This window comes from Eptatretus burgeri, chromosome 17 (genome assembly GCF_056783735.1).
Source record: "Eptatretus burgeri isolate ZD-2024b chromosome 17, Ebu_testis_v1, whole genome shotgun sequence".
In the NCBI taxonomy this organism is placed as follows: Eukaryota; Metazoa; Chordata; class Myxini; order Myxiniformes; family Myxinidae; genus Eptatretus; species Eptatretus burgeri.
In genome coordinates this window covers 43,457,548-43,482,547 of record NC_140977.1, presented here as the reverse complement: position 1 = coordinate 43,482,547, position 25,000 = coordinate 43,457,548, and the positions used below count along the sequence as shown (strand labels likewise).

Here is a 25,000-nt window from a genome sequence, read left to right as displayed (position 1 = left end):
TAAACAGCCTCTCAGAGCACAGAATATTCTGTCAGGCCATGAAAGAACCTGGAACTGGAAGTTCTGATCAGTAAGTTGGGAAAACTAGGCATGCCTGGTTTACAGCCAGAGCAACCTCATCTCATCCCATTTCGATCGAGCCGGCATACGAAGCAATTAGGTGTACTTCGCCAACCATGTGATCATTTGGAGACAACCAGAATTGTCACTGATATTAAAGATTGGGTTTTTGCTGCTGTACCAGGTGCATTGTGCGCTGTGATGCCCGTACCTTTCTTTGTTGTGCATCAGCTGCTGTTGTTCCCTGTGCAAGGCGATACGGGCATCGTCAGAGATACAGATATTTCGGACCTCGACTAGGCATAGTGGAGCCTGCAAGGTTTCTTTTGCTTGGATTAGCTTAGTGATGGTTCTTTCACAAGCTTCTTGTTCTTCCACAACCTTCACAACACACAAATCACACATGCATAACGCACGACATGAACAGAGCGCACAGAATAAGCCAAATGAATAAGTGCATGTTGCGAAAACACCACATACATTTGTTTACTCTGTCGATGTGACCTCTGAAAAGATGACATCACATCGGTGAAATTCTGGAAAGGGAAAAACAACTTGGCTTTGAGGATTGGTTCAAAATCAGAAGTTGTTTTTGTTTGAAGGATAGAAAGGTCGAATATTTCACCCATTTACTTTTGATTCAGCCTAATATAAACATGTCAGAATATGGGGCCATCAATTTATTAGGTATGCAAATATTGCAGAATTTTTGACCATGTTTTGACAAGTTTTTGACAACCTATGCAATCAGGCTGACTCCACACCCCCAAATCCCAAGTCCACTTCTACGAGTACTTCGTCAACAGCCACAAATTAATCCCACCTTCTTGTTGGATCAGCAGAGCATGAGGTTTGGCCCAAAATCTTTCATGAACAGGGTGGTCAGGCCTGACATATGACTGGAGCTGATTTTGGCAGAAACGTACACAAACTAATACCAACAGACAGGACACCTGGCTTAACATCCATCCGAGGGACGGCATGCTTTGTGTTGCAATGACCTCCCTGCGAAACACCAATCTGACAATTTATACTCGGATACAGGGATCGAATCAAGGCAAGACAGTTCAAAAGTAAGTGTGCTGCTATCCCGTTGGGCCCACATCTCAAGTCCTGTCCAATATACATCATCAATTGATGCCTCTAAAGAAAATTTCAACATATATTTAATTTTTCTCACTCTGGCAGTGATTATGATTCAACCCACTATAACTTTCCATCAGCTCCATTGCTTACCAACTTAAAACATCTTTATATTCAGATTCAGACCCACCCTTGTGCAAATGGCCAACAAGATTTCCATGAGATTTTCTTGGGACATTGGTCCAGTGGGAAATAATCCCCACGGAATCTGAAGAAAAATATGTCCCATTCCAGGTTGGTGCGGCATAGAATTTCACCCGTAAGAGTAATACCGCATGAATGTAGGTTGTGGTTCAGGTCAGGTCAGGTATGGGAGCATGTGCCAGAACAGCGCGTTGCTGTGTCCACTTTCCACTGGCACTTCAGGGACCTCTGTCTGGCCATCCCCGAGGCAGATTCCTGGCCCATCCCCATCTCCTTGAGATGCTGATCAACCTGCTGCAACCACGAGGCATGTGGTCGGCCCATTCATGAAGATGAGGCCCATTAATGAGGCCTCCTCCACTCATGAGGCTCCCTCGCTGAGAGAATCTGGTGAGCAGGATCAGCGTCAGGAAAACGAGCCAAATGTCCATACAGCTGCAGCTGACGCTCACGGACTATGCGGGTAACAAATCTCATTTGAGTCTCTCTCAGCAACCGTTCACTGGACATAAAGTCCAACAAGTGATAGCCAGGGATTCTCCAAAGAGACCTGGTACCAAAGGAATTAAGTCTCCATCTCAGATCCCTGGTCAGAGTCCAATTCTCACATCTGTAGAACAAGACTGGAAGCACCAAAGACGTGAAGACTCGGACTTTTGTCATCCTGCACAAGTACTGGTCGTGCCACACCCCATGATCCAGTGAAGCCATGACTCCCCAGGCCCAACCCAGACATCTCTTGACCTCTGACTCACAGCTAGCAGAGACAGCAATATCACTGCCAAGGTAAGTGAATCTCTCCGTAACCTCACCATCCTCACCACAAACAGGTACAGACAAGATAGCAGTATCCAAGATGTCATTGAAAGCCTGGATCTTAGTTTTGACCCAGGAAACCCGTAATCCCAGCGGCATCGATTCCTCATTCAGCACCTCGAGGGCCCCCGACAGGATATCTGGAGTCTCCACAAAGATAACTGCGTCATCTGCAAAATCAAGGTCAGAGATCTTGACATTCCCAAACGATGCACCACAGCTCGATCTCTCCAACATCCTCCCCATAATCCAGTCCATACAAGCACTGTAAAGTGTGGAGGCCAGTACACACCCCTGATGAACTCCAGCAACAACTGGAAATAAATCGGACATGGTATCACCACGTCTCATAGCAATCTCAGTACCAGAGTACAGTTCAGACATCAGATTGATCAGTTTTGGTGGCACCCTACGAAGACCAAGAATCCTCCAGAGGGCATCCCGATTCACGGAATCAAACGCTTTACAGAGATCAACATAGGCTGCAAGCAGCCTCGACTGGAAACTCTCGTCTGCATTCAGTGAGGACCCGAAGATATGCATATGGTCATTGACCGTTGACCTCTTTGGTGTAAAGTAAATCGTTGATTTTACACTTTGGTGTAAAATCGTTGACCTCTTTGGTGTAAAGCCTGAATGCCCTGGACGCTGGTGCTCAAGCAGACGATTGCGAACCCCATCAATAATTATCTGAGCACGGACCTGACCCGGCAATGAGAGTAGCGTCACCTCTCGGTAGTTGTTGCAGTGCTGGTAATCACCCTTCCCTTTCCAGAGAGGAACAACAATCCCCCTCATCCAGTCAGGTGGAATGATGCCTGTGTGCCAGGCAAAGCACAGAACTGCATGCAACGACACGAGTACAGCATTTCCACCAGCCTTGAGAAGTTCAGCATGGATGCCACAGATTCCAGGAGCTTTACACCATTTCAAATGCTTCACTGCAACCTGTGTTTCCACAAATGAAGGTGGATCACAGTTGATTGGAGGGTCAGCAACAGGGATAGTCACACCCCTGACATCCAGCGCGATCTGGTGGATCAGCCTGGTATAGCCGCTCAAAGTAACAGGCCCAGCGGGCCTTCACTTCGGACTCCTCTGTCAAGAGCCTACCACCCTCTGCTCTAACTACCGTACACCGAGGGATGAGTTTGGAGGAATGCAATGTGTGAATTCCCCTGTAAGCAGGACGAGAATCACTAGACCACAGGTGATGCTCTACCCCGTCACAGATTTCTTGCACGTAGGCCTCCTTCTCCACCCTTAGTGCACCCTAAGCACACATCCAGTTTTACGCCGAGGCTCCCTGAACAGCTCAGCTCTGCCATTAAGCCTGGCCCTGCGACTCTGGTCAATGGTATCCAGTGTCCCTTGAGAGACAAAATTCTTCTTCGCCATCTGGTAAGTTCCAAGACATCCAGCGGCAATATCAAGGATGGTGGTCTTGAAGGCACTCCGCAACTCTTCAGGATTCCCCAAAGCACCCAGACCCCCCAAATCCCTACTCCTCAGTAGGGATTTGTTCGCAAACTCCTCAGCTACCCTCTCATCCTCGAGCTTGCCAACGTCCAGCCTACGCTGGGATGGTACCATTCTCCTGGATTTAAGCTGCAACTTCAGAGTTGCTAAAACAAGCTTTTGTTCGGTATTGAGGAACTGAGCACTCCGGTAGACCCTGTAGTTCTTGATCATCCTCCAGCGACCATGATCAACCTCCTTTGCCACACCACCAGCGTTGGAATACCAAGTTCAGCGATGAGCTGGTCGGTGCTGAAACCATGAACCAGCCACCCGATGTCCATGACTTCTTGCAAAGTCAAGGAACTTGGTGCTATTCTGTTTCACAGTTCCAGACCCATGAGGACCAATACATGTCTCATAACCATCCCGATCAGTTACAGTCGATGCATTGAAATCCCCCACGACGAGAAGAGTATCTCGCCTGCAGCACTGATCAACCACAAACTCGAGTGCGGCATAGAACGCATCCTTCACAGTAAGATCACTCGCCTCAGTCGGAGCATCCACAGAGACCAGGGAAAAGAAACGGAAATAGTGACGAATCCTGCTTCTCATTATACTCTTGTTGACCGGTGTTACCTGAATTATCATTGGAATGAGCTAATTGAACACAGCTACAGCAACTCTTTGGGCATGGTAACCATCGGAGCAACCAGAGCAATCGTAGATGTAACCACCCACTATGGTCTCACCACTATCCAGACCTCAGAGAGTGCTGCAATATTGATGTTCAAACACTTGAGCTCAGAAGATAACAGAGACAGGTGATCATCCTCTCTTCGGGATACGACATTCCAGGCACCCACTCGAAGGGACCACCTCAGGTTAACCCAACGAGATCTCCGTCTAGTGGACGACACCTCAGCACCACTATTCCACACACCACCGCAATCTGACTGGAGGTTTAGCCCATGTTTTTCCTTCTATCATCAAGGAATGGGGGTCCTGCAGGCTTTGCCCCAATCCCATCATCCCGTGAGCTGCCCTGTGGAGAGCAGCAACACAGGAGGTACTCCAACGGAGTGGGTTTTTAGATTTCCTTACATTTGTGGGTTTTGCAGAATGAAGTGTTTGACGGTGGCTGGAGTGCAAATCCTGCCACCAACCTCCTAAAAAAAAGGTAACCCAACTGCAGGAGGATGTCCGCAGATACAGTTGGGCACTAGAAATGGATGGCCATTGGCTCACAAGGAGCTCCTCCACCCTTTGTCGCAACCGAAATTGCAAAAACAATGTAGCAAAAAAACCCAAAAAACAAAATGTTGCAAAAACATGTTATTGCAATACCAAAATAAACCGATAACAGACAGCTGGATGGACAATCCGAAAACATAATGCCTCTGGCCTTCCACTGTGGGGGAATAAAAAAAAACATCTGGTTTCCTATTTGTGTATAACCTTTTGCTCGGAATTATCACCATCTATCAGTGAAAGTCCTTAAGCTTCATAAAGGTTACATTGAGGAATACAAGCTGGGTTAAACTGAAAACTTCTACATCATGACGAACATTGGTAGAATTATTTTAAAATGAAAGCCCCAGAGATGGATATCACCAAATGGACCATTATACCTGTGCCACCCGATCCTCCAGCATGCCCTTGGCATGCCTGATCTCATCAATCCTCCAATTAAAAGCCTCTTTTACAGTTAGCCATTGCTTGGCCAGGTCTGCGCTTATCTTCATGAGTTGTTGATCGACCATGGACAACAGCTTGGCAGAGGAGTGGAGCTCCTTGTCTGCTCCGGTCAGATGCATTCGGCACAAGGAAATCCATTGCTCGAGGCTTGGACCACTAAAGACAGAAGTACAAGTCAATGAACAAGCTGAAAAGAGAGAAAGAAAGTGTTATAGAAAGTAAAAGAGAAAACCATCATCCACAGCTTGTTGACAGAGTGGACAGGACAGCTCAAAAGTAGTATACTGTACTTACCTTGGAGTTGTACAGCCTGGGCTTGATGCCTGCCCCACCTATAAACTGTCTGATTGGTGAAAGGCAGGCAGGCGGCGCATGAATGAGTCAACCATCCTTCAAAGGAGGTATTTAGCCAGAGTTGTCCTTTGTGATATTGTTGACATTTAAAAAATCTCAAGGCACCGTTTGGGAAAAAAAAAAAAAAATAGGTCACCGTGCACTGGTACTCTGACCAAATTACAAATTGCTTCCATAATCCATGTCCAAGGACTCTACATCAATGTCACAGCACATCAAAGTAACGATTCAACCAGCAGGCGAGCTAGCTATCGTATGCAGTCTGTGGCTGCTGGTTGCACCATTTTCTGTGGGCATGGTTGTGCCACTGATGCAGTGCCTTCTATTACCAGTACACTGCCACTCATTTCACCAACCTCAGAATGATGACAGGCTGAGTCAACCCCACCTGGTGTTAATTCAACAGCCGACAGGGCTCAAACTGAAGACCTGAAGATCTAAAGCCAACACCAGGATTGAACCAGCAGGCCAAATTCGAAATTGAATCCCAGTCAACTACACCCTCACTATATGGGTCACTATTACAAAGGACTGTTTCCGTTTATAAGTGATGATCGGGAAAGATTGCTTACATACACCACATGATAAAGTATTATAGTATCAGCTATGTGACGAGGGATAATATTGAAGAAGTATAATAAATAAACTAAATTGTGTAGACTGTGAAACTACACCAACGTGGGGAGACCAGCTCTCAACGACATCAACATGTTGAAGAAGCGAACAGACCTGGAGACAGAGGAACTGCACAAAGCAATGCTTGATCCAGAGGACTGGAAGCTGAAGATCAATGTCATCTGAGTTCAGCCTAAGAGCCGACTTAAGAAGAAGAAGGAGAAGAAGAAGAAGAAGAAGAAGAAGTGCAGGCAAATTGGCTTTTCAAAAATTGACAATTGGTCAGTCTGATAAAATTTATTATCATATTATGGCCTGTCGTGCCACACCTGAGCACGACAAGGCTCCCGCAAACGTTACCATCGCTGAACAGTTCATTTCGATCACTCGTCACATCAATGTGTGCGATTCTGTGGCTGAGCTGTCTATATTACTGCTTTAATTGTGGAAACAACCATTCATTCACACGAGTAATTCAATAAAACAAACACCAGGTGGGATACAATTGCTAAAGTACGTTGTGAGGAGAAGCACTTAACGGCCACTGACCATTACAATCCCGATGAAGCAAAATATATATGAAGCGAATTCCATCTATTCTGACCACTCGAGGAGAATATACATGGCATTGGGTTTCAACGTTATGAGAAGGTGAAAGCACATGTCCAGAAGTGTCTGCGTAGCCATTCCCAAAAAATAAATCTCTATGCTTTGGTATTCACCTGGACACGGCTTGGTCGATCTCCACCAAATTTTACAGACGTGCGCGAGGTACCTGTGAACCAGTCATGGACGCAATTGAAATTGGTCCCTTACACCCTGAAGTGATGCTGATATATAAGGGGCGGAACCAGATTTTTTACAAGGGAGGAGGGGGTACACCCAGAGTTTTAATAATGGGAACGAGGGATGCCAACACAATTCTTTTTTATGAAGGAAGGAGTGAGGGGACCAGAATTAGAGAGAGAGAGAGAGAGAGAGAGAGAGAGAGAGAGAGAGAGAGAGAGAGAGAGAGAGAGAGAGAGAGAGAGAGAGAGAGAGAGAGATACACAAGGCATCGTGCAAGATATTTCATGACACAACAATTTGCTCCAGGAGAGAGCAGGTATTCACTGGTAAGGTAAGTTTCTTCAACTCCAGTTTACTCTCCTTCTCGAGAACCAAGAGTACCAGTGAACCTTCAATCTCCCACATAATGGGCTATGATGTTAATTTGATGCGTATGGTTGTGAAGAGTGTGGCAGTTCAGGCAATTTCAGGTAAGACAAGAGGGGATAGGAAGAGAAAGGCAGAAAATTAACCCGAATACTAAAAATATAATATACACACAAAATCTGGTACACACCCCTTTTCGGCAACATTCACTGGACCCTCTGCTCGTCCGCCATTTTCACGGAGCTGCTTCATTTGTCCAAGCTCCGAATCTTGAAGAACCATGTTATATGCTCGAGTTTCCAGCTCAAGGGCAGCCATCTTACCGCTGAGATCCCGGTCCAGAGAGCGCGACATCGCACGGTTACACCTGCAACACGCCACAACAAGAAGCCACGCGGCCACAATCAGGATGCATGACAACACGATGCTGATTCTACAATCGTATTCTGTTCTTCTTCTTCGTTAGTATGCAGCTCAAGGCTGCGGGGAAGCATCATTGGCTGATGGGGTAGCTGTGCCATTGATTCAATGCCCCTTGCTGGTTCTGGCAAGAAATTGTGATTTGTTCATGGTACCGGCGATAGCTCGCCTCCTCTTGACAAAGCACACCGTATGATGTTTAATGTCCATCAACTAATGCCGGCAAAAAGGATGCCAGTTTAACGTCCATCCGAGGGACGGCACACACATTGATGAATCACCCTGCCTGTAAAACACTGGACTGACAGTATATATCTGGATCAGGATTCGAACCCAGGCTAGACATCATAGAGGCGAGTGCGCGTTTCGCCATCCTGCCAGCCCTGTAATCTGTTGTAATATGGTTATTACGGACAATGCAATGTAATATCAAAAAGTTTTTTTAAATTTCAAAATGTTTCAGAGACAAAAGGAACATTACTTATTTTCCAGTGGCATCAAGAAACTCAGTCACTGCTGGAAACTACTTTCAAAAAGTACAAACATCTGTGCTAAGTTTCACTTGTGCAGGACGAGTTAATTCACAGCTGTGGGGGGAGGGGGGGGAGGACAGGAACAATTGTAATTCCCACTCAGGTGTTATCTTCAAAAGGAGGTCAACACGACAAGCCAGCTAAATAATTCTGTGAGGCAATTAAACCACTAGATGAAAATAAAAACAAACAGATTCAGGTATGCTGTTCAAAAATAAAGAATGGCTCATGGAGGAGTAATACGGCCGAGGATAGAGTCCTATCTTGCTGACATGAGGGCAGTTTGGGAAAAAGGTCGATGTAGGACGTAAGTATACGTATAATTCGAGAGAAAGAGTGCACAGGTGGATTCATGACAATCAGGGGTACGAATAGGAACCGACATGATGATGTAGTAGCAAGTCGCCACTGAAGGGCAAGAGGGAAGAGAGGGATTACACAGAAATAGGATAGAGTTTATCAGAGAAAATGGGGGGGGGAGGGGGGGCAAAGTAGCAAAGGTAAGCATGGAATCTGAACCTTGAAAGATTAAACAAAGATGGTTCCTGGATGAACATGTGCATCCTGGTAACGCTGGAGGTAGTCAAAGCAATGAAAAGGCAAGAGTAAATGAGAAACAGTCTAAGACCGATAGGCCATCAACCCATCTGAAGTGAGAAAGCAACAGGCCTTATACCTCATAGTGAATGTCGTTTAGATACAACACAGGTGTGGCCGGGGCCTGGCAGGTTAGCACAGAGGTTGTGTACTCGCCTTTAAGCCGTTTAGTCTGGGTTTGATTCTCGACCCAACTATAAAGCATCGCCCTGGTTTTTCGCAGGGGCAGGGCGATTGCATAAATGAGTGTGCGCTCCTCAGATGGATGTTAAGCAAGGGACCCATATATACTAGCTTTAGTCGGTTTGGGTGGTTAGAACTCGACCAAGGCCGAGTCATACCAAAGACTTGAGAAATGGTACATGCTGCTTCCTTGCTTGATGCTCAGAATTTCAAAAAGGGTAGAGCATGGACAAACAACCAGAGGTGGGCAACAATTGTGCAGGCCTCGTGTTCCTAATGGCTTCCACTTGTTTTGAAGTTCCTTGGAAGGGAAGTATTATTTATATAATCACTCAACTTTCACAACAGTCGATAGCCAGCTTTTCCCCAAAAAAAATCTTCCTGAAAAATCGTACTTGGGGTTACCACGTCAAATGTCTGAAAATGTTTGGGATAGGATAGGTGTGTGTGTTCGTGTCATTGTCAGGCCAGTCAGACTGGTTAAATCTATTGTAGAACGGTGGGACTGTAATATGAATAGTGTAATGCCGTATCCTGATAGGATGCCAGTCTTTTGGCACACTGGCAGTGCCTTGAAGACCACCACTAAATAGAGAGTGATTGGTACAACCCCCATAGCTGGTAAGGAGATGAGTTGGGAATTTAGCCAGGGTAGTGACATACGATGGCCTACTCTTTGCGAGCGATACAATGGCATCTTTGACGTCCACCGGCAACCGATGCTGACGGACGGCTACACGGCTTAACGTCCATTCCAACGGATGGCGCACTCATTTATGCGCAACGCCCTGCCTGTGAACCAGAGGGGTGACAGTTTATATTTGGGTCTGGAATCGAACCGAGACTAAGCAGCACAAAGGCAGGGGCGCAGATGCGCAGATCGTGCGGCACTGTGTAAAACCACCAGCTTACGTTGGGTTGATGTCACAGTACTGACAAAACCTGCATATTATGGAAAATAACCTGAAATTCCAACATTAATTGCGTCAACAGAGAGCCACATATGATGCCATTGAAATGACGTATACAGACCGGATCTGTTCGGTGAGTTTTTCTTCCAAGTCATGAAGAACATCCTGTGCCGTTTTGATGGTCTCCAGCTGCCTCTTCAACTCAGAATGCACCTTTTTACCTGCTTCGTGACCACCTAGAGCGGCTCTGTGAGAAGGGTCGAGAAATAGCGATGAAGAACAAAGGGACACTCATTTCCAAACATGGCATTACTTTGGACAGTTTGTAAGGTTCACGAAAGAGCCGTCATACGCAAATCGCACACGCACCTGCAGACAGAGGCATCAGATAACACAGGACTTGACGTCAGACAAACATAGGGTTTGGGTGAACACATTGGGTGCCGGCACCGCCATCTTGTGGTGGCGCTTTCTCTCCGCAGTCAGCGGGGCACTTTCAGAGAGAAATCTTCCCTCGCTTGATGCTCAGCATTTAGACTTTAGAAGATAGAGCAAGGATCCTGTAGGTTGACCTCCCATGGCAGGACATTTCTCTTTAATTACATTGACTGGAGAGAGACTTATTATTCTCGGACATTATAGAAGGATCAGCAGGTGTAACACTGCTGTGTGTCATTGAGTGGATGAGTGAATGAATCCACACTGGAACTCAGATTTACTTTAATCTATGTACCCCGATAAGTTTCCAGATTGTCTTGTTATGCATCAATCAGACGTGGTGGACTTTGTGAAGAAAAAAAAAAAGAAGAAAGTTCAGATGCATGGATGTATGGTATTCTCAACATGGATTTCATGGAAATAAGGAAGGAGGAGGCCGCAGACAGAGCGACTTGGGGAAGGAAAATCCCAAAAGGGAGTCATGGTGGAAAGAAAGAAGAAGAATGTTTTCTCTTTCTATCCAGCCATTGTGTCATCGTATTCTTCGTCTTCTGAGAGGCATGAAGGGAAAAATGCTTCTTCATGTTTCTCAGATCAAGATGCCTGCTGCTCTCATGCACAGATCAATCCCATCTCGTGTTCAGTTATCTTACCCTTATTCCCACCCATGATACACTGACTAGATCCTGTGGTGAGGCAGTCGCTCTGAAACAACTTGCCTTCCCTTCCTGAAAAGCAACCCTGATGGAAGCCAATCTCAGTCTGTTTGTTTGTCTGTGAACAGGATATTTCAAAAAGTTGTGAACGGATTCGGACGAAATTTGGTGAACAGGTGTAACAAGGACAAACCGATTAGATTTTGGTGAAGCTCTGGATCCGGATCTGATAATTACTAAAGTGATTCTTCACCATTGAGAGATAGGGGCTAAACCGATATTTAGTGCGATATCTCAAAAAAGATGTGGACAGATTCAGACGAAATTTGGTGAACAGGTGTAACAAGGACAAACTGATTAGATTTTGGTGAAGCTCTGGATCCGGATCTGATAATTATTAAAGTGATTCTTCACCATTGAGAGATAGGGGCTAAACCGATATATAGTGCGATATCTCAAAAAAGATGTGGACAGATTCGGACGAAATTTGGTGAAGAGGTGTAACAAGGACGAACTGATTAGATTTTGGTGAAGCGCTGGATCCGGATCTGATCATTTTTAAAGTGATTCTTCATCATTGAGAGATAGGGGCTAAACCGATATATAGTGCGATATCTCAAAAAGTTGTGGACAGATTCGGATGAAACTTGGTGGATGAGTTGGTTAGGTAAGAAGACCAAATCAATTCAATTTTGGTTCAGGTCCTGATACAGATCCGGCCCATCAGTGGGATACAACACGGAAACTGTTCAGCCTGGCGGAGGTATGCGTGCTCTACCGAGTGCTGTTCTGGTTTCCTTCTGTATCTAAGTTGTCCACCCAATGCGTCATTCCTTACCCCTCATTCCTTCCTACACCCATTGTTTCTCTAAGTCTCCCTCGATTTTGTCCTTCACTCCGTTTTTAGAGTTTCCCCATCTTTCTATTGTTCATTTTGCTCTTTTACGTCCCGATATGTTCAGTGTTCTCATTCTTCCACGAGCCTTAACCGTGAATACAAAAAGTATATATACTTTTTGTCTTTCTCCTGATAAATAATACAAGCATTGCTGCTAATAAAATGGTCATTGCTATTACTTTGTTCAGTGCAGTGGCAACAGATAAAATAATGAAAGCAATTACATTGTTTTCAGAAAGGTTAAACAAATCCATTCAAAATAAAATATTCACACCAGAAAGAACTCCCTTATCCCTTCAAAGTAACGATTGAGGATTGCTATTTTGAAATAGGATGTTCCTTGCTAACAACAGAGTGAAGCATACACCTGAAAACAACCGTTTATTAATTGAATTATTTATAACTTCATCGGTGCAGATTGAAAGCCATTTTTCTCAGGGATTGAAGGCTGCCTCCATTGAGTGATCGCTGCTGCAATAACAATCACTTTGCAATTGTCGTGATCGGACACATTGATCAACCAGGAAACATACGAGTTTTTTTTTTATGTGAGTCGGGGTTAGGTTGAGGTCTTGCATAAAGAAGAGTAAAAAAGAGAATATGGAAGAAAAAAGGGTGGTCGGAGAGTTGAAGCAGAGTGGGGACAAAATGGAAATTCAAGGAAAGGGAGAGAAGATGTTATTTGTTTTAATTGAAACAAAATCAAAACAAATAGAAACTATAATGGCACTAGGTAGAGCGTATACCTCCACCAGGCTGATTAGTTTACGTTTTATACCCCACTGATGGGCCGGATCTTCATCCAGACGTCCAAAATCGAATCGGCTTATTGTTGTCACTTAACCAATTCCTCCACATAGATTAGTCATCATCCATCCAAAACTTTTTGTGATATTGTGCTATACATATATGATTTTAGCCTGATCACTCGATGGTGAAGAATCACTTAAAAAAAAAATTGGATCCGGATTCCGATCAATTCGTCCTTGCCACACACCCAACATGTCCACCAAGTTTCATCCGAATCCGTCCACAACTTTTTTAGATATCGGGCTATATATCATTTTTGGCCCCATTTCTCAATGGTGAAGAATCACATAAAAATTCTAGTAGTCGGATCCAGATCAGCGTCTTCACCAAAATCTAATCAATTCGTCCTTGTCACACATCAAACCTGTCCATAAAATTTCATCCAGATCTGTCCATAAGTTTTTGAGATATCTTGTACACAAACAAACAGACAAACAAACAAGCTGGTAGGCGACGAGGGATTCGCTAGGATCGAAGCGCTGGATACGATGCTTTTCATTCTGACTGATCCACCGATGAAGATTCATTGCCAAGACGTATTGGTTCACATACAATTGTTCCTCTGCCTGGCAAGATTTTTCCTATTGCGTATTTTGCCAACTGGCACTCTTCATAAAAAATGACGGTAAAGAGACACCCTATTTTTGAAGGACTACCATTTGAAAAATAATCGATTTGCTGGTTTGTGCTGTGGAGCCTCGCGTTGCAGACACACACACACACACACACACACACACACACACACACACACACACACACACACGCACGCACGCACACACACACGCACACGCACACGCACACACACACACACACACACACACACACACACACACACACATACACACACGGAAAACCCGATAAACTTCTCTCAATGCTCTTGTTTGACCACACCTCCTGAGCCACACAATATTTTTCATAAGCCACGCCAACTTTCCTACGCCACTCCCACTTTAAATAATAAATAATTGGAGGTGGTGTGTGGGTTGTGGAATCGTTTTCGGTAAATAAATAAATAATTGAAGGTGGTGTGTGGGTGGGGAATCGTTTCGGTAAATAAATAAATAATTGGAGGTAGCGTGTGGGTCGTGGAATCGTTTTCAGTAAATAAGTAAATAATTGAAGGTGGTGTGTGGATCGTGGAATCATTTACGGAAAATAAATAAATAAGTGGAGGCGGAGTGTGGGTCGTGGAATCGTTTTCGGTAAATAAATAAATAAATAATTGGAGGTGGTGTGTGGGTGGGGAATCGTTTTCGGTAAATAAATAAATAATTGGAGGTGGTGTGTGGGTCGTGGAATTGTTTTCGGAAAATAAATAAATAATTGAAGGTGGTGTGTGGGTCATGGAATCGTTTTCAGTAAATAAATAAACATATTATTAGAAATCCACAGACAGAAATGCCGGTGATTCCATTTATTTTGGATCCTTTTCACTTTGGTCAATAGCGTTTGGATTGAGGAGAGATTGAAGGTGGAACGACGGTGTAGTTCCTTACAAACACTGTATACACACCTTAAATGACGGTAAATAGACACCCGATTTTTGAAGGACTACCATTTGAAAAATAAAACCTCAATCAAAAATCGGCTCAAGTAAAATTTTCTAAATATCTCGAAGTGTTTAATTCCGAAGTCCCGTTTCTCTACATTCAAAACTGAAGGATAAGTATTGAAAATACTGTACGCGGTTTTTCGGCCGCTGCACAGCAACGGGTGGTCGCTAGGCAACGAAATTCAAACACGCACCTTCCCAGACCATATGGCACCTGTTGGCAAAGTTTCATCAAAATCGGTTCGCTGGTTCGTGCTGTGGAGCCTCGCGTTGCAGACACACACACACACACACACACACACACACACACACACACAGACACACACACACACACACACACACACACACACACACAGACACACACACACACACACACACACACATGGAAAACCCGACAATAAGGGATATCTAGCATATATAGCGAATCCAACAGACAGCCAGCCAGACAGAAGGGTGAAAACATATGCTCCATTCACCTTTGGTGGCAGTTAAGGAGGTAAAAATAAGCAAATGTTCTGGATAATTGAAGAGAACACACACCTGTGCTCAATGCACTGCTGCACAACATCCAGCGGGTGAGTACAGGTACGCTGGGCGTGCTGCACGCGTAGTTGGGAGTTCAAGAGCTGTTTTGCTTCTTCTTCTAATGAAGATCCTCGTGAGATAAATTCTTGGCGCCAATAATACAAGCTGCACTCTCTTTCCTCTGGGGAGAGGGAGGGGGATGAGCAGGATTATAAAAAGGATGATGAAAATGCTGTTATCCATTGTGGTTGGTAGTGCTACTGTAATCTATATTAACATCTAATTTTCAAATAGACACAAATTAAAGGCATCATTCCTGAAAAACAAACCTGTGGCTTCCTTAGCAAGTGTCATGTGGTCTTGGTTTGGTTTGAACTGAGCAAGCTTACCGTGGTGCTTTGAGCTGAAAACTGCAACCACAAAGGCCTCTTGGGCTGAACTCTGACTTAAACTGCACGTGGCCTTTGCACATCATACTACAGTAGTTGGCCAACTTATTGGACATAATCCACTTGTGGAAGTGTTGTGTGATGAAGCCCTTAAACATGAAGAGCAGGGATACAGAAAGGCTACACGTTTCCTGTTTGTTACACTGGTGTAAGTGTATAATATGACAGGTAATGATTCGGATTGTCATGCATCATAAACCTTTGTGGTTGAAGGATACAAAAGAAGAGGGTGGGGGTAGTAGGGATCCTTTAAGGATATTCCTTACACGAACCTGTGCTGGCTTCGATGGGCTACGTCTGTCGATATCTGTTTCATCGAATTGGTCTCAAAATTCAAGAGACTCAAACTGAAATACTGCTTCAAGATAGATCCCAATGTCACATTCGAATGCATATTCTTTCCTTCGACCATGAAATCCTTGAAGTTCGTCGAACCAAGGCATCTATGTGTGAAGAGCAAGCCATCATGAATCAATACCCTGGCCAAATTCGCAAGTTTCAGCCACGGTTCAGGGGGGTTTCAGCAGCACCAGGCCATGGGGTCACAGCCAGTCCAGAGATATTTTACAGCCGTGGAAACATTTACGACAAGCCGACAAACCGTGGACAAACTAGACACCTTCTGGTATACACACAAGACAACTCGAACGGCATTCGGTGGATCGTATACCTCCGCCAGGCTGATTAGTTTACGTTTTGCATCCAACTGATAGGCCAGATCTGGATTCGGACCTGAGCTAAAATTTAATCAGCTTATTCTTGTCACCCTAACCAACTCATCCAACAAGTTTCATCCGAATCCGTACATAACTTTTTGAGATATCCTGTTTACAAACAGACACCCCGAGACAGGGGTGAAAACATAACCTCTGCCCATCTTCAATGGCGGAGGAAAAAATAACAATACTCTGGGTGGTCGTCTACACAAGATACAAAATCATAACCAGCCTCGGTGGTGTAATGGTTATTTAAAGCGTCCACTTCAAGTCTGGGAGGTTGGCGGTTCAAACCCCAGCCGAGTCACACCAAATACTGTAAGTAAAAAATATGTTCTGCTTCCTTGCTTGACGTTCAGCATTTAAAAGGATAAGATGATGGACAAACAACCATAGGTTGGCATCATTGGAGAAGGATGAAATTCCTCCTTAGGAAATGCCCCACTGAGTGCAGTGGGAAAGGCGACACCATTGTTGGGACGTTGCTGGTACCCAGAGTTTCACAGGAAGTGACTTGACTTCCCCCAAGCTCAGTGGCTGTGTTTGTCTCATCAGACAGTCCTGTGTTTTTTTTTGTTTTTTTTTTGTATACCTTGGTCGAGGCTCATATGAGAGCTAACACACAACTCACAGTAAGGAGGCATGAGACAAGAGGGGCGGGAGTGGAAGGGACAAAACAGTGGGGAACAGACACATTAGGTGAACTGTGGAAGGGAGAGGGATGGGGATGGGACGGGGAACATGGCGAAGAGAAGATGGACATTTCAGGGACTTTCAGGAAGGAAAGCAGGAGAAATGAAGGAAGTGGGCTTGGGTGGATTATCGGGGGTAGAAAAGATCGAGGATTTGGATGGGGGAAGATAAGAGGTGGTGGTGAACAGCTGTTTTGAAAGCCTGGAGGGAAGAATGGGAAAGAATAGAGTGAGGAAGTTTATTCCAAAGGTGGGAAAAAAGAGGAATGAAAGAGTGAAGATGAGCAGCGATTCGTGATTTTGGTAGTTTTACCAGAAGGGGGTTGTTGGCGGACCTTGAGGGCCCTGTGGAAATGTGGTGGGGACAAATCGCAGAGAGAGCAGGGGGGGCAAGGCTGGAGAGGAGTCGGTAGAAGACAGAAAGACCACCGACCAACCTGCGGTGATTGAGTGAGAGGCCCAAAGACTCAGCTTCATTGCGGGAGATGCCGATGATCTTAAATGCCCTGGTTTCGACAGCATGAAGCCGAGAAAGGTGGGAGGCAGGAGCACCAGCCCAGAGGGGAGAGCAGTACTCCATCAGGCTACGGACAAAAGCTTTGTAAGTGGTCAGGAGCTCAAGAGGGCCGAGGAAGGACTTAGCACGACGGAGGATTCCCAGTCGGCGACTGGCTTTTGAGGCGAGGTTGGAAATGTGACTTTCCCAGAAAAGGTCATGGCAGATAGTGAGACCTAGAAGCTTGAAGGAAAAGACTTCTTCCAGAGGATTGTTGAGAAAGTGGATGGGGGGGTTTTGTAAACGGTCCTTTCGAAGAGACATAGTGAGAGTGTGAGATTTGTCTGGATTGAAAGACATGTTCCACGTGTTGGACCAGTTTGTGATTTTATCCAGATCTGCAGTGAGCGAAGAAGCTGCTGCTTGCCGGTCTGAGCGATGACAGATGGTACGGAAGAGGGTGGAGTCGTCGGCAAAGAGAAATAGAGGATTTTCCAGAGAGTCCGAGAGATCATTGATGAAAACCAGAAAAAGAACAGGGCCCAGAACGCTACCTTGAGGAACTCCAGCCTGCACAGGAAGAGGGGATGAAAGAACTCCATTTAGGGCCACACGTTGACTGCGACAGGAGAGGAAGTCTGCGAGCCATGAGTGGAGATGGCCTTGAATACCATGGGAAGAGAGTTTGGTGAGTAGGGCAGGGTGCCAGACTGTGTCAAAAGCACGTGATATGTCCAGGGATATGGCTCGGATTTCCTGTCTGGCATTGAGGACCTCCATCCATTGATGGGAGAGCAGAAGCAGCATATCCAGGGTAGAGTGACCTGGTCTGAAACCAAATTGATGATTGGAAATCAAGCCATTGGAGAAGAGGAAGGATTTCATGTCTGAAGCGATGATGGATTCCATCACCTTGCTGATGATTGGGAGAAGGCTGATTGGTCTGTAGTTACAGGGATCTGTTTTTGCACCTTTTTATGCAGGGCAGTGATGTTAGCAGATTTCCAAGCAGATGGCAGATGACCTTGGGCAAATGAGAGGGTGAATAGAACAGAGAGAGGGTGAGCAAGAGCAGAAGAGCAGGCTTTGAGGACACGTGGGCTGATGCCGTCTGGACCGGTTGCAGAATCTGACTCGAGGTTTGAAAGCAAGCTCTCCACCTTGTCAGGAGAAAAGGATACAGAGTCCACGGACAGTTGGGTGCGACTGGGTAAAGTGGGTAGAGATAGTGATGGGTTTAGGACACAAGATTTAGCTGCAAACACCGAGTTTAGACATTCAGCTTTATCACGTGTGGAATCAGCAGTGCAGCCATTTGAGGTAAGGGAGGGGATGGAGGGGGAACAAACACCAGAAACAGATTTGATTAAACGCCACCAGGATTTTGAGGAGGGAGAGAGGTTTGAGAGTTCAGACTTGAGATGAGAAAGAGAGAGAAATGAGAAAAGAGAGAGAAAAGAAAGAGAAAGAAATGAGTGTTGTGTTGCGTGTATTCCTCTGTATGTCCATGTGTGTGAGATGTGTGTGGCAGCTCCACATCGAGCCTTACATCCTGTATAAATACATTAACAAACGTACAACAGTAATATTTACGCGTCTTTATCACACCATTATCCCCGACATGGAAATAAAAATATTCAGGACATGAGGACACAATAAACATTGCATTGTGTTTACCTTGATGGAGCTTAAAATAATGTTTTCATGGGGGAACACAGGTGTGCTGTGATATCCATCCACTGGGACCATACAGGGTTCGTACAGTCCTGACTGAATGAAATTTCAGGAGTTTTCCAGGACAAATTGTCATTTTCAAGGAAACATAATGCTTGTGTTATACCTTGTGTTCAACAATTTACTGATTGAAGGAACGCACAAAATTCTATAATCAGTCTTTTTATTAATTGTTTTCATGATTGAACTGCAATACATGTAAGTAAAGGCAATTTCACCCAATTCTGTTTTACTGTATGAAACATGAAAACATATATATTAATTAAATAACTATAAATCTTTGCAAACAAAACAAAACACTTTTGCATACTTTCTCAACTTTTTTGCATAAACAAGCATTTACAGATACATGTACGTATCTTAAAAGTCCTGACTGAACTGCAATATGTAAACTTAAAAGGCAATTACACACAATACTGTTTTACTACATGAAACATGAAAACGTATATATTGTTGCGGTTCCGGGGGTGGGGGTGTAGAACGCATCAATCACTGTCCGTAACCAGTTTGGGTTTTCGCACCCTACTCTCGACAGCCAAATGTTACAGATTCGGCGCCACACTCACCACCGCCGTCTCCGGGGTTATAACGCCGGCTGGTTTGGCACAATTCTCGGGTTACGCGTCTCGAACTAAGATACCAAATACACCTGTACCTTGCTAGCTGGGCGAATATACCCCGGTTACAGATTGGTTTTGTCAGAGACCGAGCGGAGCCTACCAGTCTGTAACCATTTTCGTTTTTATATCCAAATCGAGCAGATTGATCGTTCCTCGGCGCGGCACGAATTAATTCAAAGCGGCAACTTCATACGAATCAGCCAGATTTATTGGGGATATGGGGGAACACGACACAAGCAAAGCATTCACGACAATGTTATAATTAATCTATAACCCGTTCTTAACTAGGGATCTACGGATTATGGGTTTCGAAGGGGACTCTAACGAGATAAGCCTTAAACGACATGCAGACAAGACATGGACAGCATGCAGACAAGACAGAGTACTTGGTGATGTTTCATGGACGAGAGGAAAGTGTCAAAAGCACGAATGTGGCTCGTAACAAGCCGATGTCCACGGATTTATGCCTCAAGCTCGAGCATGCCGCGTGGCAAAATGGAGGCGTCGTCCATTTTTCACAGACCTCACGCACGCACGCACTCTCGCGCGTTCAGACCCCGCAAGGTCGACTGCACCAGAGCAAAAGATCCACGGTGGTATGCTCCAGCTGGCTTTTCACAAGGTCCAGCATACAAATCCAGGCCTGGCCTGTTCACCAGACAAGGCCAAATCGAGGTGCCGGGCTTCGCGGGCTGGGTCCATGGGATTCCAAGACGTCGTCGAGCCGTGAGGTGAGTAGGGACAGTCAGAGGCTCCGTTGTTAGATGCAGGTTGAACCTGTCGATGACCTCCTCTCGAAGCAGATTGCAGCCTAACCCTCAGGTTCAGTTCCTCCCTCAGCAGATTCGACCCTCAGGTTCAGTTCCTCCTACTGCTGATCGCACACTCGACCCCAGGCAGATCCTCTCCCAGCCGATGGCAGACAGACCTCACCCAGTCCCCTCCTTGCCGCTCTTTCGGCTCGCTCCCCACGAAAAGCCGATCGCAAATACCCTCATGCAGTTTTTCCTACTGCCGATGGCAGACTCGACCTCAGCGCTCTCGTCACAGATCCACACTGCCTTTCCTTCGCTCGCTCGCCTCCAAAAACCGACTGCTCATCCAGCAGATCGCGCCTCGACACTCGTCGTTTCTCTCTTGCCTTCCCGGCGCACGCTCTCCTCGAAGTCGACTACAGTTTTTCCCTTCTCCTTTTCGGCGCTCCTTCACCTCAAAGCCAACTGCTGACTCACACACCGCCAGTTCTATTCAGTCGATCGAGCCACACCGGCACTCAGTTTCACCACCGTCTTCCCGGCTGACTGCTCGCATCTCAGTTTTTTACCACCTTCTCTTTTTGGGGCGCGCCCCTTTTACGAAGCCCACAAACTCCTCCCTTCAGTTTCACTTCCTTCTCTCGGCCACTCCCCCTCTCAGCGCGCTGGGCGGAGTCTATTGTCTGGAACATCTGAAGGAAGAAGAGCCTCTCGGTCCACCACCACTGCACAAAAAAATAACAGCCTGTGACACCTCCCGACACACATGTAACGTCAAATTACCGAACAACCTGGCTAAACATGCAATTAATGGGAGATCTGGGCTAATCCTATATTTAGTAACTTCTTTCGGGAGTTACTATTTCCGCATACAAGTCCATACAAGGTCCAGCATACAAGTCCAGGCCTGTCCTGTTCACCAGACAAGGCCAAATCGAGGTGCCGGGCTCCGCAGGCTGGGTCCATGGGATTCCAAGACATCGTCGAGCCGTGAGGTGAGTAGGGACAGTCAGAGGCTCTGTCGTTAGACGCAGGTTGAACCTGTCGATGACCTCCTCTACTTTAATCTAAGGGCCATTTCCATTAAGGGCCATTTCCACAACAATATTAATTTAAAAACTACAAATCTTTGGAAAAACAAAACACTTTTACATACTTATCCTAAAAGCTGCAATATTTAAAGGCAATTTCACACAACACTGTTTTATCGTACGAGATAGGAAAATGTGTATATTAATTAATCTGTGAAGAAAATACTTTTTACATACTTTCTCAGAAGTTTTTGCATTTAATGTCACTTGTTATCAACAAGTCACCTTTGTTGAACTGACTAGCATGTCATCCGTAAGTGCCACAAGCATTTACAGGTTTCTCAGAAGCCTAACATTTTCTACCACAAGTTTCTCTAACTATATCAATTCTTTTTCTTTATTTTTGGAGGACTCTCTCAAACTGTTAACTTAACTAACAAATGACAAATCTCTCTCTCTCTTTCTGCTCTCAATGAAAACTCATCCGCCTTTTTTTTTGCATAGAGTCAATGTCTGTTTTGAGTCTTTTTTGGCACGATTTTAAGTCCGATAATTCTTCTTCTATCTTTCGTTTTCTGTCCGAGACAGAGACCAGCTGTTTATTTCGCTTCTGCTCATCCAAGTAATCTTGGTACTTCCTTCATGCAGCACTTGCAGACAATAGCAGATTCTTGTCGAGTTCAACTTTCTGCAACCCTCCGACATTGTGAAGATGATCACAGATTACTCTCTGGGCAAATAAGGACTCGTCTCTCAGATTTTCCACCTCAATTTATTTGTTTATTGAGAAGCCCCTTTCAACTGTAGCCTGTCCATGGGACAGGAGCAAAAGTTGTCTCACAACCTCCCACAGATTACTGAACTCCGGCTTTTTTTCAATGTCTGCATGCCACAGATGGTCGAGGCGATCTTTCTTTCGATTGAAGTGTGCGTGTTTGACTGAAGCGTCAGTCAGATATCTTGAGTACTGGCGGACAGTCTCATCACCATTTTCTGGTGTTATCCACTTGGCGTCACAAAGGGCACTCACTGTTCTGCGCATGTAGCGAGTGGCTACTTCCTTTTCGTTGAAATGTCTTGGGTCCAGACATGCTAAGTGTCTGGCAAGGGCATATTTGATTGGTGCCTTTTCAATCATCTTTGACACTAATTCCACAAGAAGCCATCTGCATTCATTGCGAAACTCGAAAACTGCTCTATCAGATGCTTTCTTGGAGCGAACAGCTTCTTTCAGAGTTTTGTCGGCAGCCAGTCCAATGTCAATCTTGGACAGATCGGCGTAGTTGTCATCTTTTCTTACATCAAACAACGCCAGCTTTACAGGTGTGAGAGGTTCTCTGACTGAGTGCTTTACAAATCTCTGAAGTAAGCTTAGTATCAACTCATGCATATCAAGTGAAATAAAAGGCAACAAGGGCCGATCATCTTGATAGGTTGTCAGGAATGGCGAAATTTCCTGGGATACGGCAAAGAAGAATTTCAATCTTGCCAGAGTGAGGAGAGTTTGAACAAATTTTTTCACAGTGGAAAAGGACTGGTTATCGGGGTTAGGAACGGATTATTTTATCACTTCTCCAACATACTTGCAAACACTGTCCCATATTTCTATTGCTCTTTGTGCACAGGGTGAGTTGTCTAACCATCTTGTTTTGCAGAATTTTAGCGGTAGCTTGGTGCCATCTGTGACACGAAGATAGTCCTCTCTACGCACTGGTGAGTCACGAAACAGGGTGTATAGGGTCCTTAAAAGTGAAGAAATTCCTATCTCCGACTTCTCCACGCCGGTCCTGGAAACGCACCATGGAGGATGTGATATCATGAAACGCACCATGGAGAATGTGCAGTCCACATGAGCCTACATCCAACAAAGATTTCCCGTAATTTGTCTCCATTTGTGATTGCTTGCTGCGATAGAACTACCAATTCACACTGAGCCCGTCCATGCTGATCTGTATCAGGTTGCGTGGATTTAAACCCTCCAACACAGTGTTAAATTCCTCTAGTATGTCATCAGCAGTACAATGGCCGACAAACTTTGAGTCCAAGTATCATGATTTTACCTCATCATTGTCCCAAATATGGATGTAAAAATCCATCTGCTTCTTCTGATTTTTTTTATTCAAGGACTCATCAAAGAGTAGCACATAACTGCTGTTAATCTTTTCTTTCAGAAGCGCTTTGAAGTGTGGTGCAAGACCAAATACGTTTAAGTAGGAAGCCTTCTTTTCTGCACATTGAAATTGTGATGCAATGCCGCTATCTGGGAACATCCTGTGAAAGAGTGTTCCAATACCTTGACAGGACCTGTATGATTGGTGGGACTCTATAACATGTAAAGCCCAAATAATCTCTGCCTTTAGCACCTCATCCTTTGTGACAAAGTCCTGTATTGTTGTTGGTCTCGGTGTAGCAGTAGTTGCTGTGCTGGCTGGTGCCGGTCTTACATCAACCTCTATCTGTGGATCTACTGTAACATAGTTCATATCACAATTTATTAAATACATCAGCAGGCATCAGTAATATAAAAAACTATTCTCTAAATTCAAACCACAACTTTAAAATTGTTCCTTAATTTTTTTAATTTTTTTTTATTTAATTAAATATCAGTACAATTTATTTTCTCAGTCGGTTTGATTCCAAAGCCATAAACTTTAGAACAATTTCTATGATAAAAAAATTGATTATCATAACCTTATTAATAATTTACCGTTTTACAATTTTCAATGAAGTATTTTATATAATTATATTATATTATATTTTATTATAATCATAATTTCCTATCATTCAATGTTTATTTTATTTATTGGTTTTGTACCATTAAAATAAATTGAACGGTTTGTGTGTTCAAGAAATGAGGATATTATTTCACTCATCATTCATAATCATTCAAGGGGAGACAACCCATTATACTGTTATTTTAGCTGTGCTAAGTCTATATCCCTTGGTTACAAAAAGTCAAATTTATAAACTGGAATTTTTCGTGATGTGTTCATTGAAATCAAATTACGGCAGATGCGTTTTATGCTTAATAGTTTATTTCATAAACAAATATCCATGACGATACCTGCTGGTGCCGATGTGCTCGCCGATCCAGAAAATTCTGTAATTCGCGAACGGGAATTGGCCGCCATCTGCTGCATCAAGCACACGTGTTTGGTTCCCTTGGCATGACTTTTGAGCACGCTTTCGCCCATGTTCGAAATATCTGCAACTTTCTTGCACACATGACATCTTGCTTTGTGGATGGACACCCTTTCTAGCCAATCCCGAGAGTCGGGATGGCTGAGCCACACGGTGTTGAAATAACAAACTTTGGACATTTTGCTTTTCCGTTCTGCAGCCGAAAAGTTTCTCCGCGCAGAGACGTTCATGCAGTTACTCAATATTGAAGTCAATATGCTACTGACAGGGAGATTATGGCAGCATCATCGATCAACAGCCAATTAATTGTTAGAGCATATATTTCCAATGCTTTTCATTGCTTGATATTTCACTACACTTTACAACCGCATACAGAATCAGTGAACATAACCCTAAT

General features: G+C 44.6%; 1 protein-coding gene across 4 annotated transcripts in view; it reads right to left on the bottom strand.

Annotated features, from left to right (window-relative positions):
* LOC147009919 (tektin-1-like) overlaps positions 1–25,000 on the bottom strand; it is a 48,869-nt gene that overhangs the window by 15,205 nt on the left and 8,664 nt on the right. For 3 of the 4 annotated variants that reach the window (XM_085861422.1, XM_085861421.1, XM_085861420.1), the window contains 5 exons: positions 14,985–15,150; positions 10,212–10,337; positions 7,637–7,813; positions 5,256–5,478; positions 272–441 (listed from right to left, as the gene is read on the bottom strand). In XM_085861422.1, coding sequence (XP_085717548.1) covers positions 272–441; positions 5,256–5,478; positions 7,637–7,813; positions 10,212–10,337; positions 14,985–15,150 — 862 coding nt within the window. The remainder of the gene's footprint in view (positions 1–271; positions 442–5,255; positions 5,479–7,636; positions 7,814–10,211; positions 10,338–14,984; positions 15,151–25,000) is intronic. The other variant, XM_085861423.1, reaches the window with a different exon arrangement.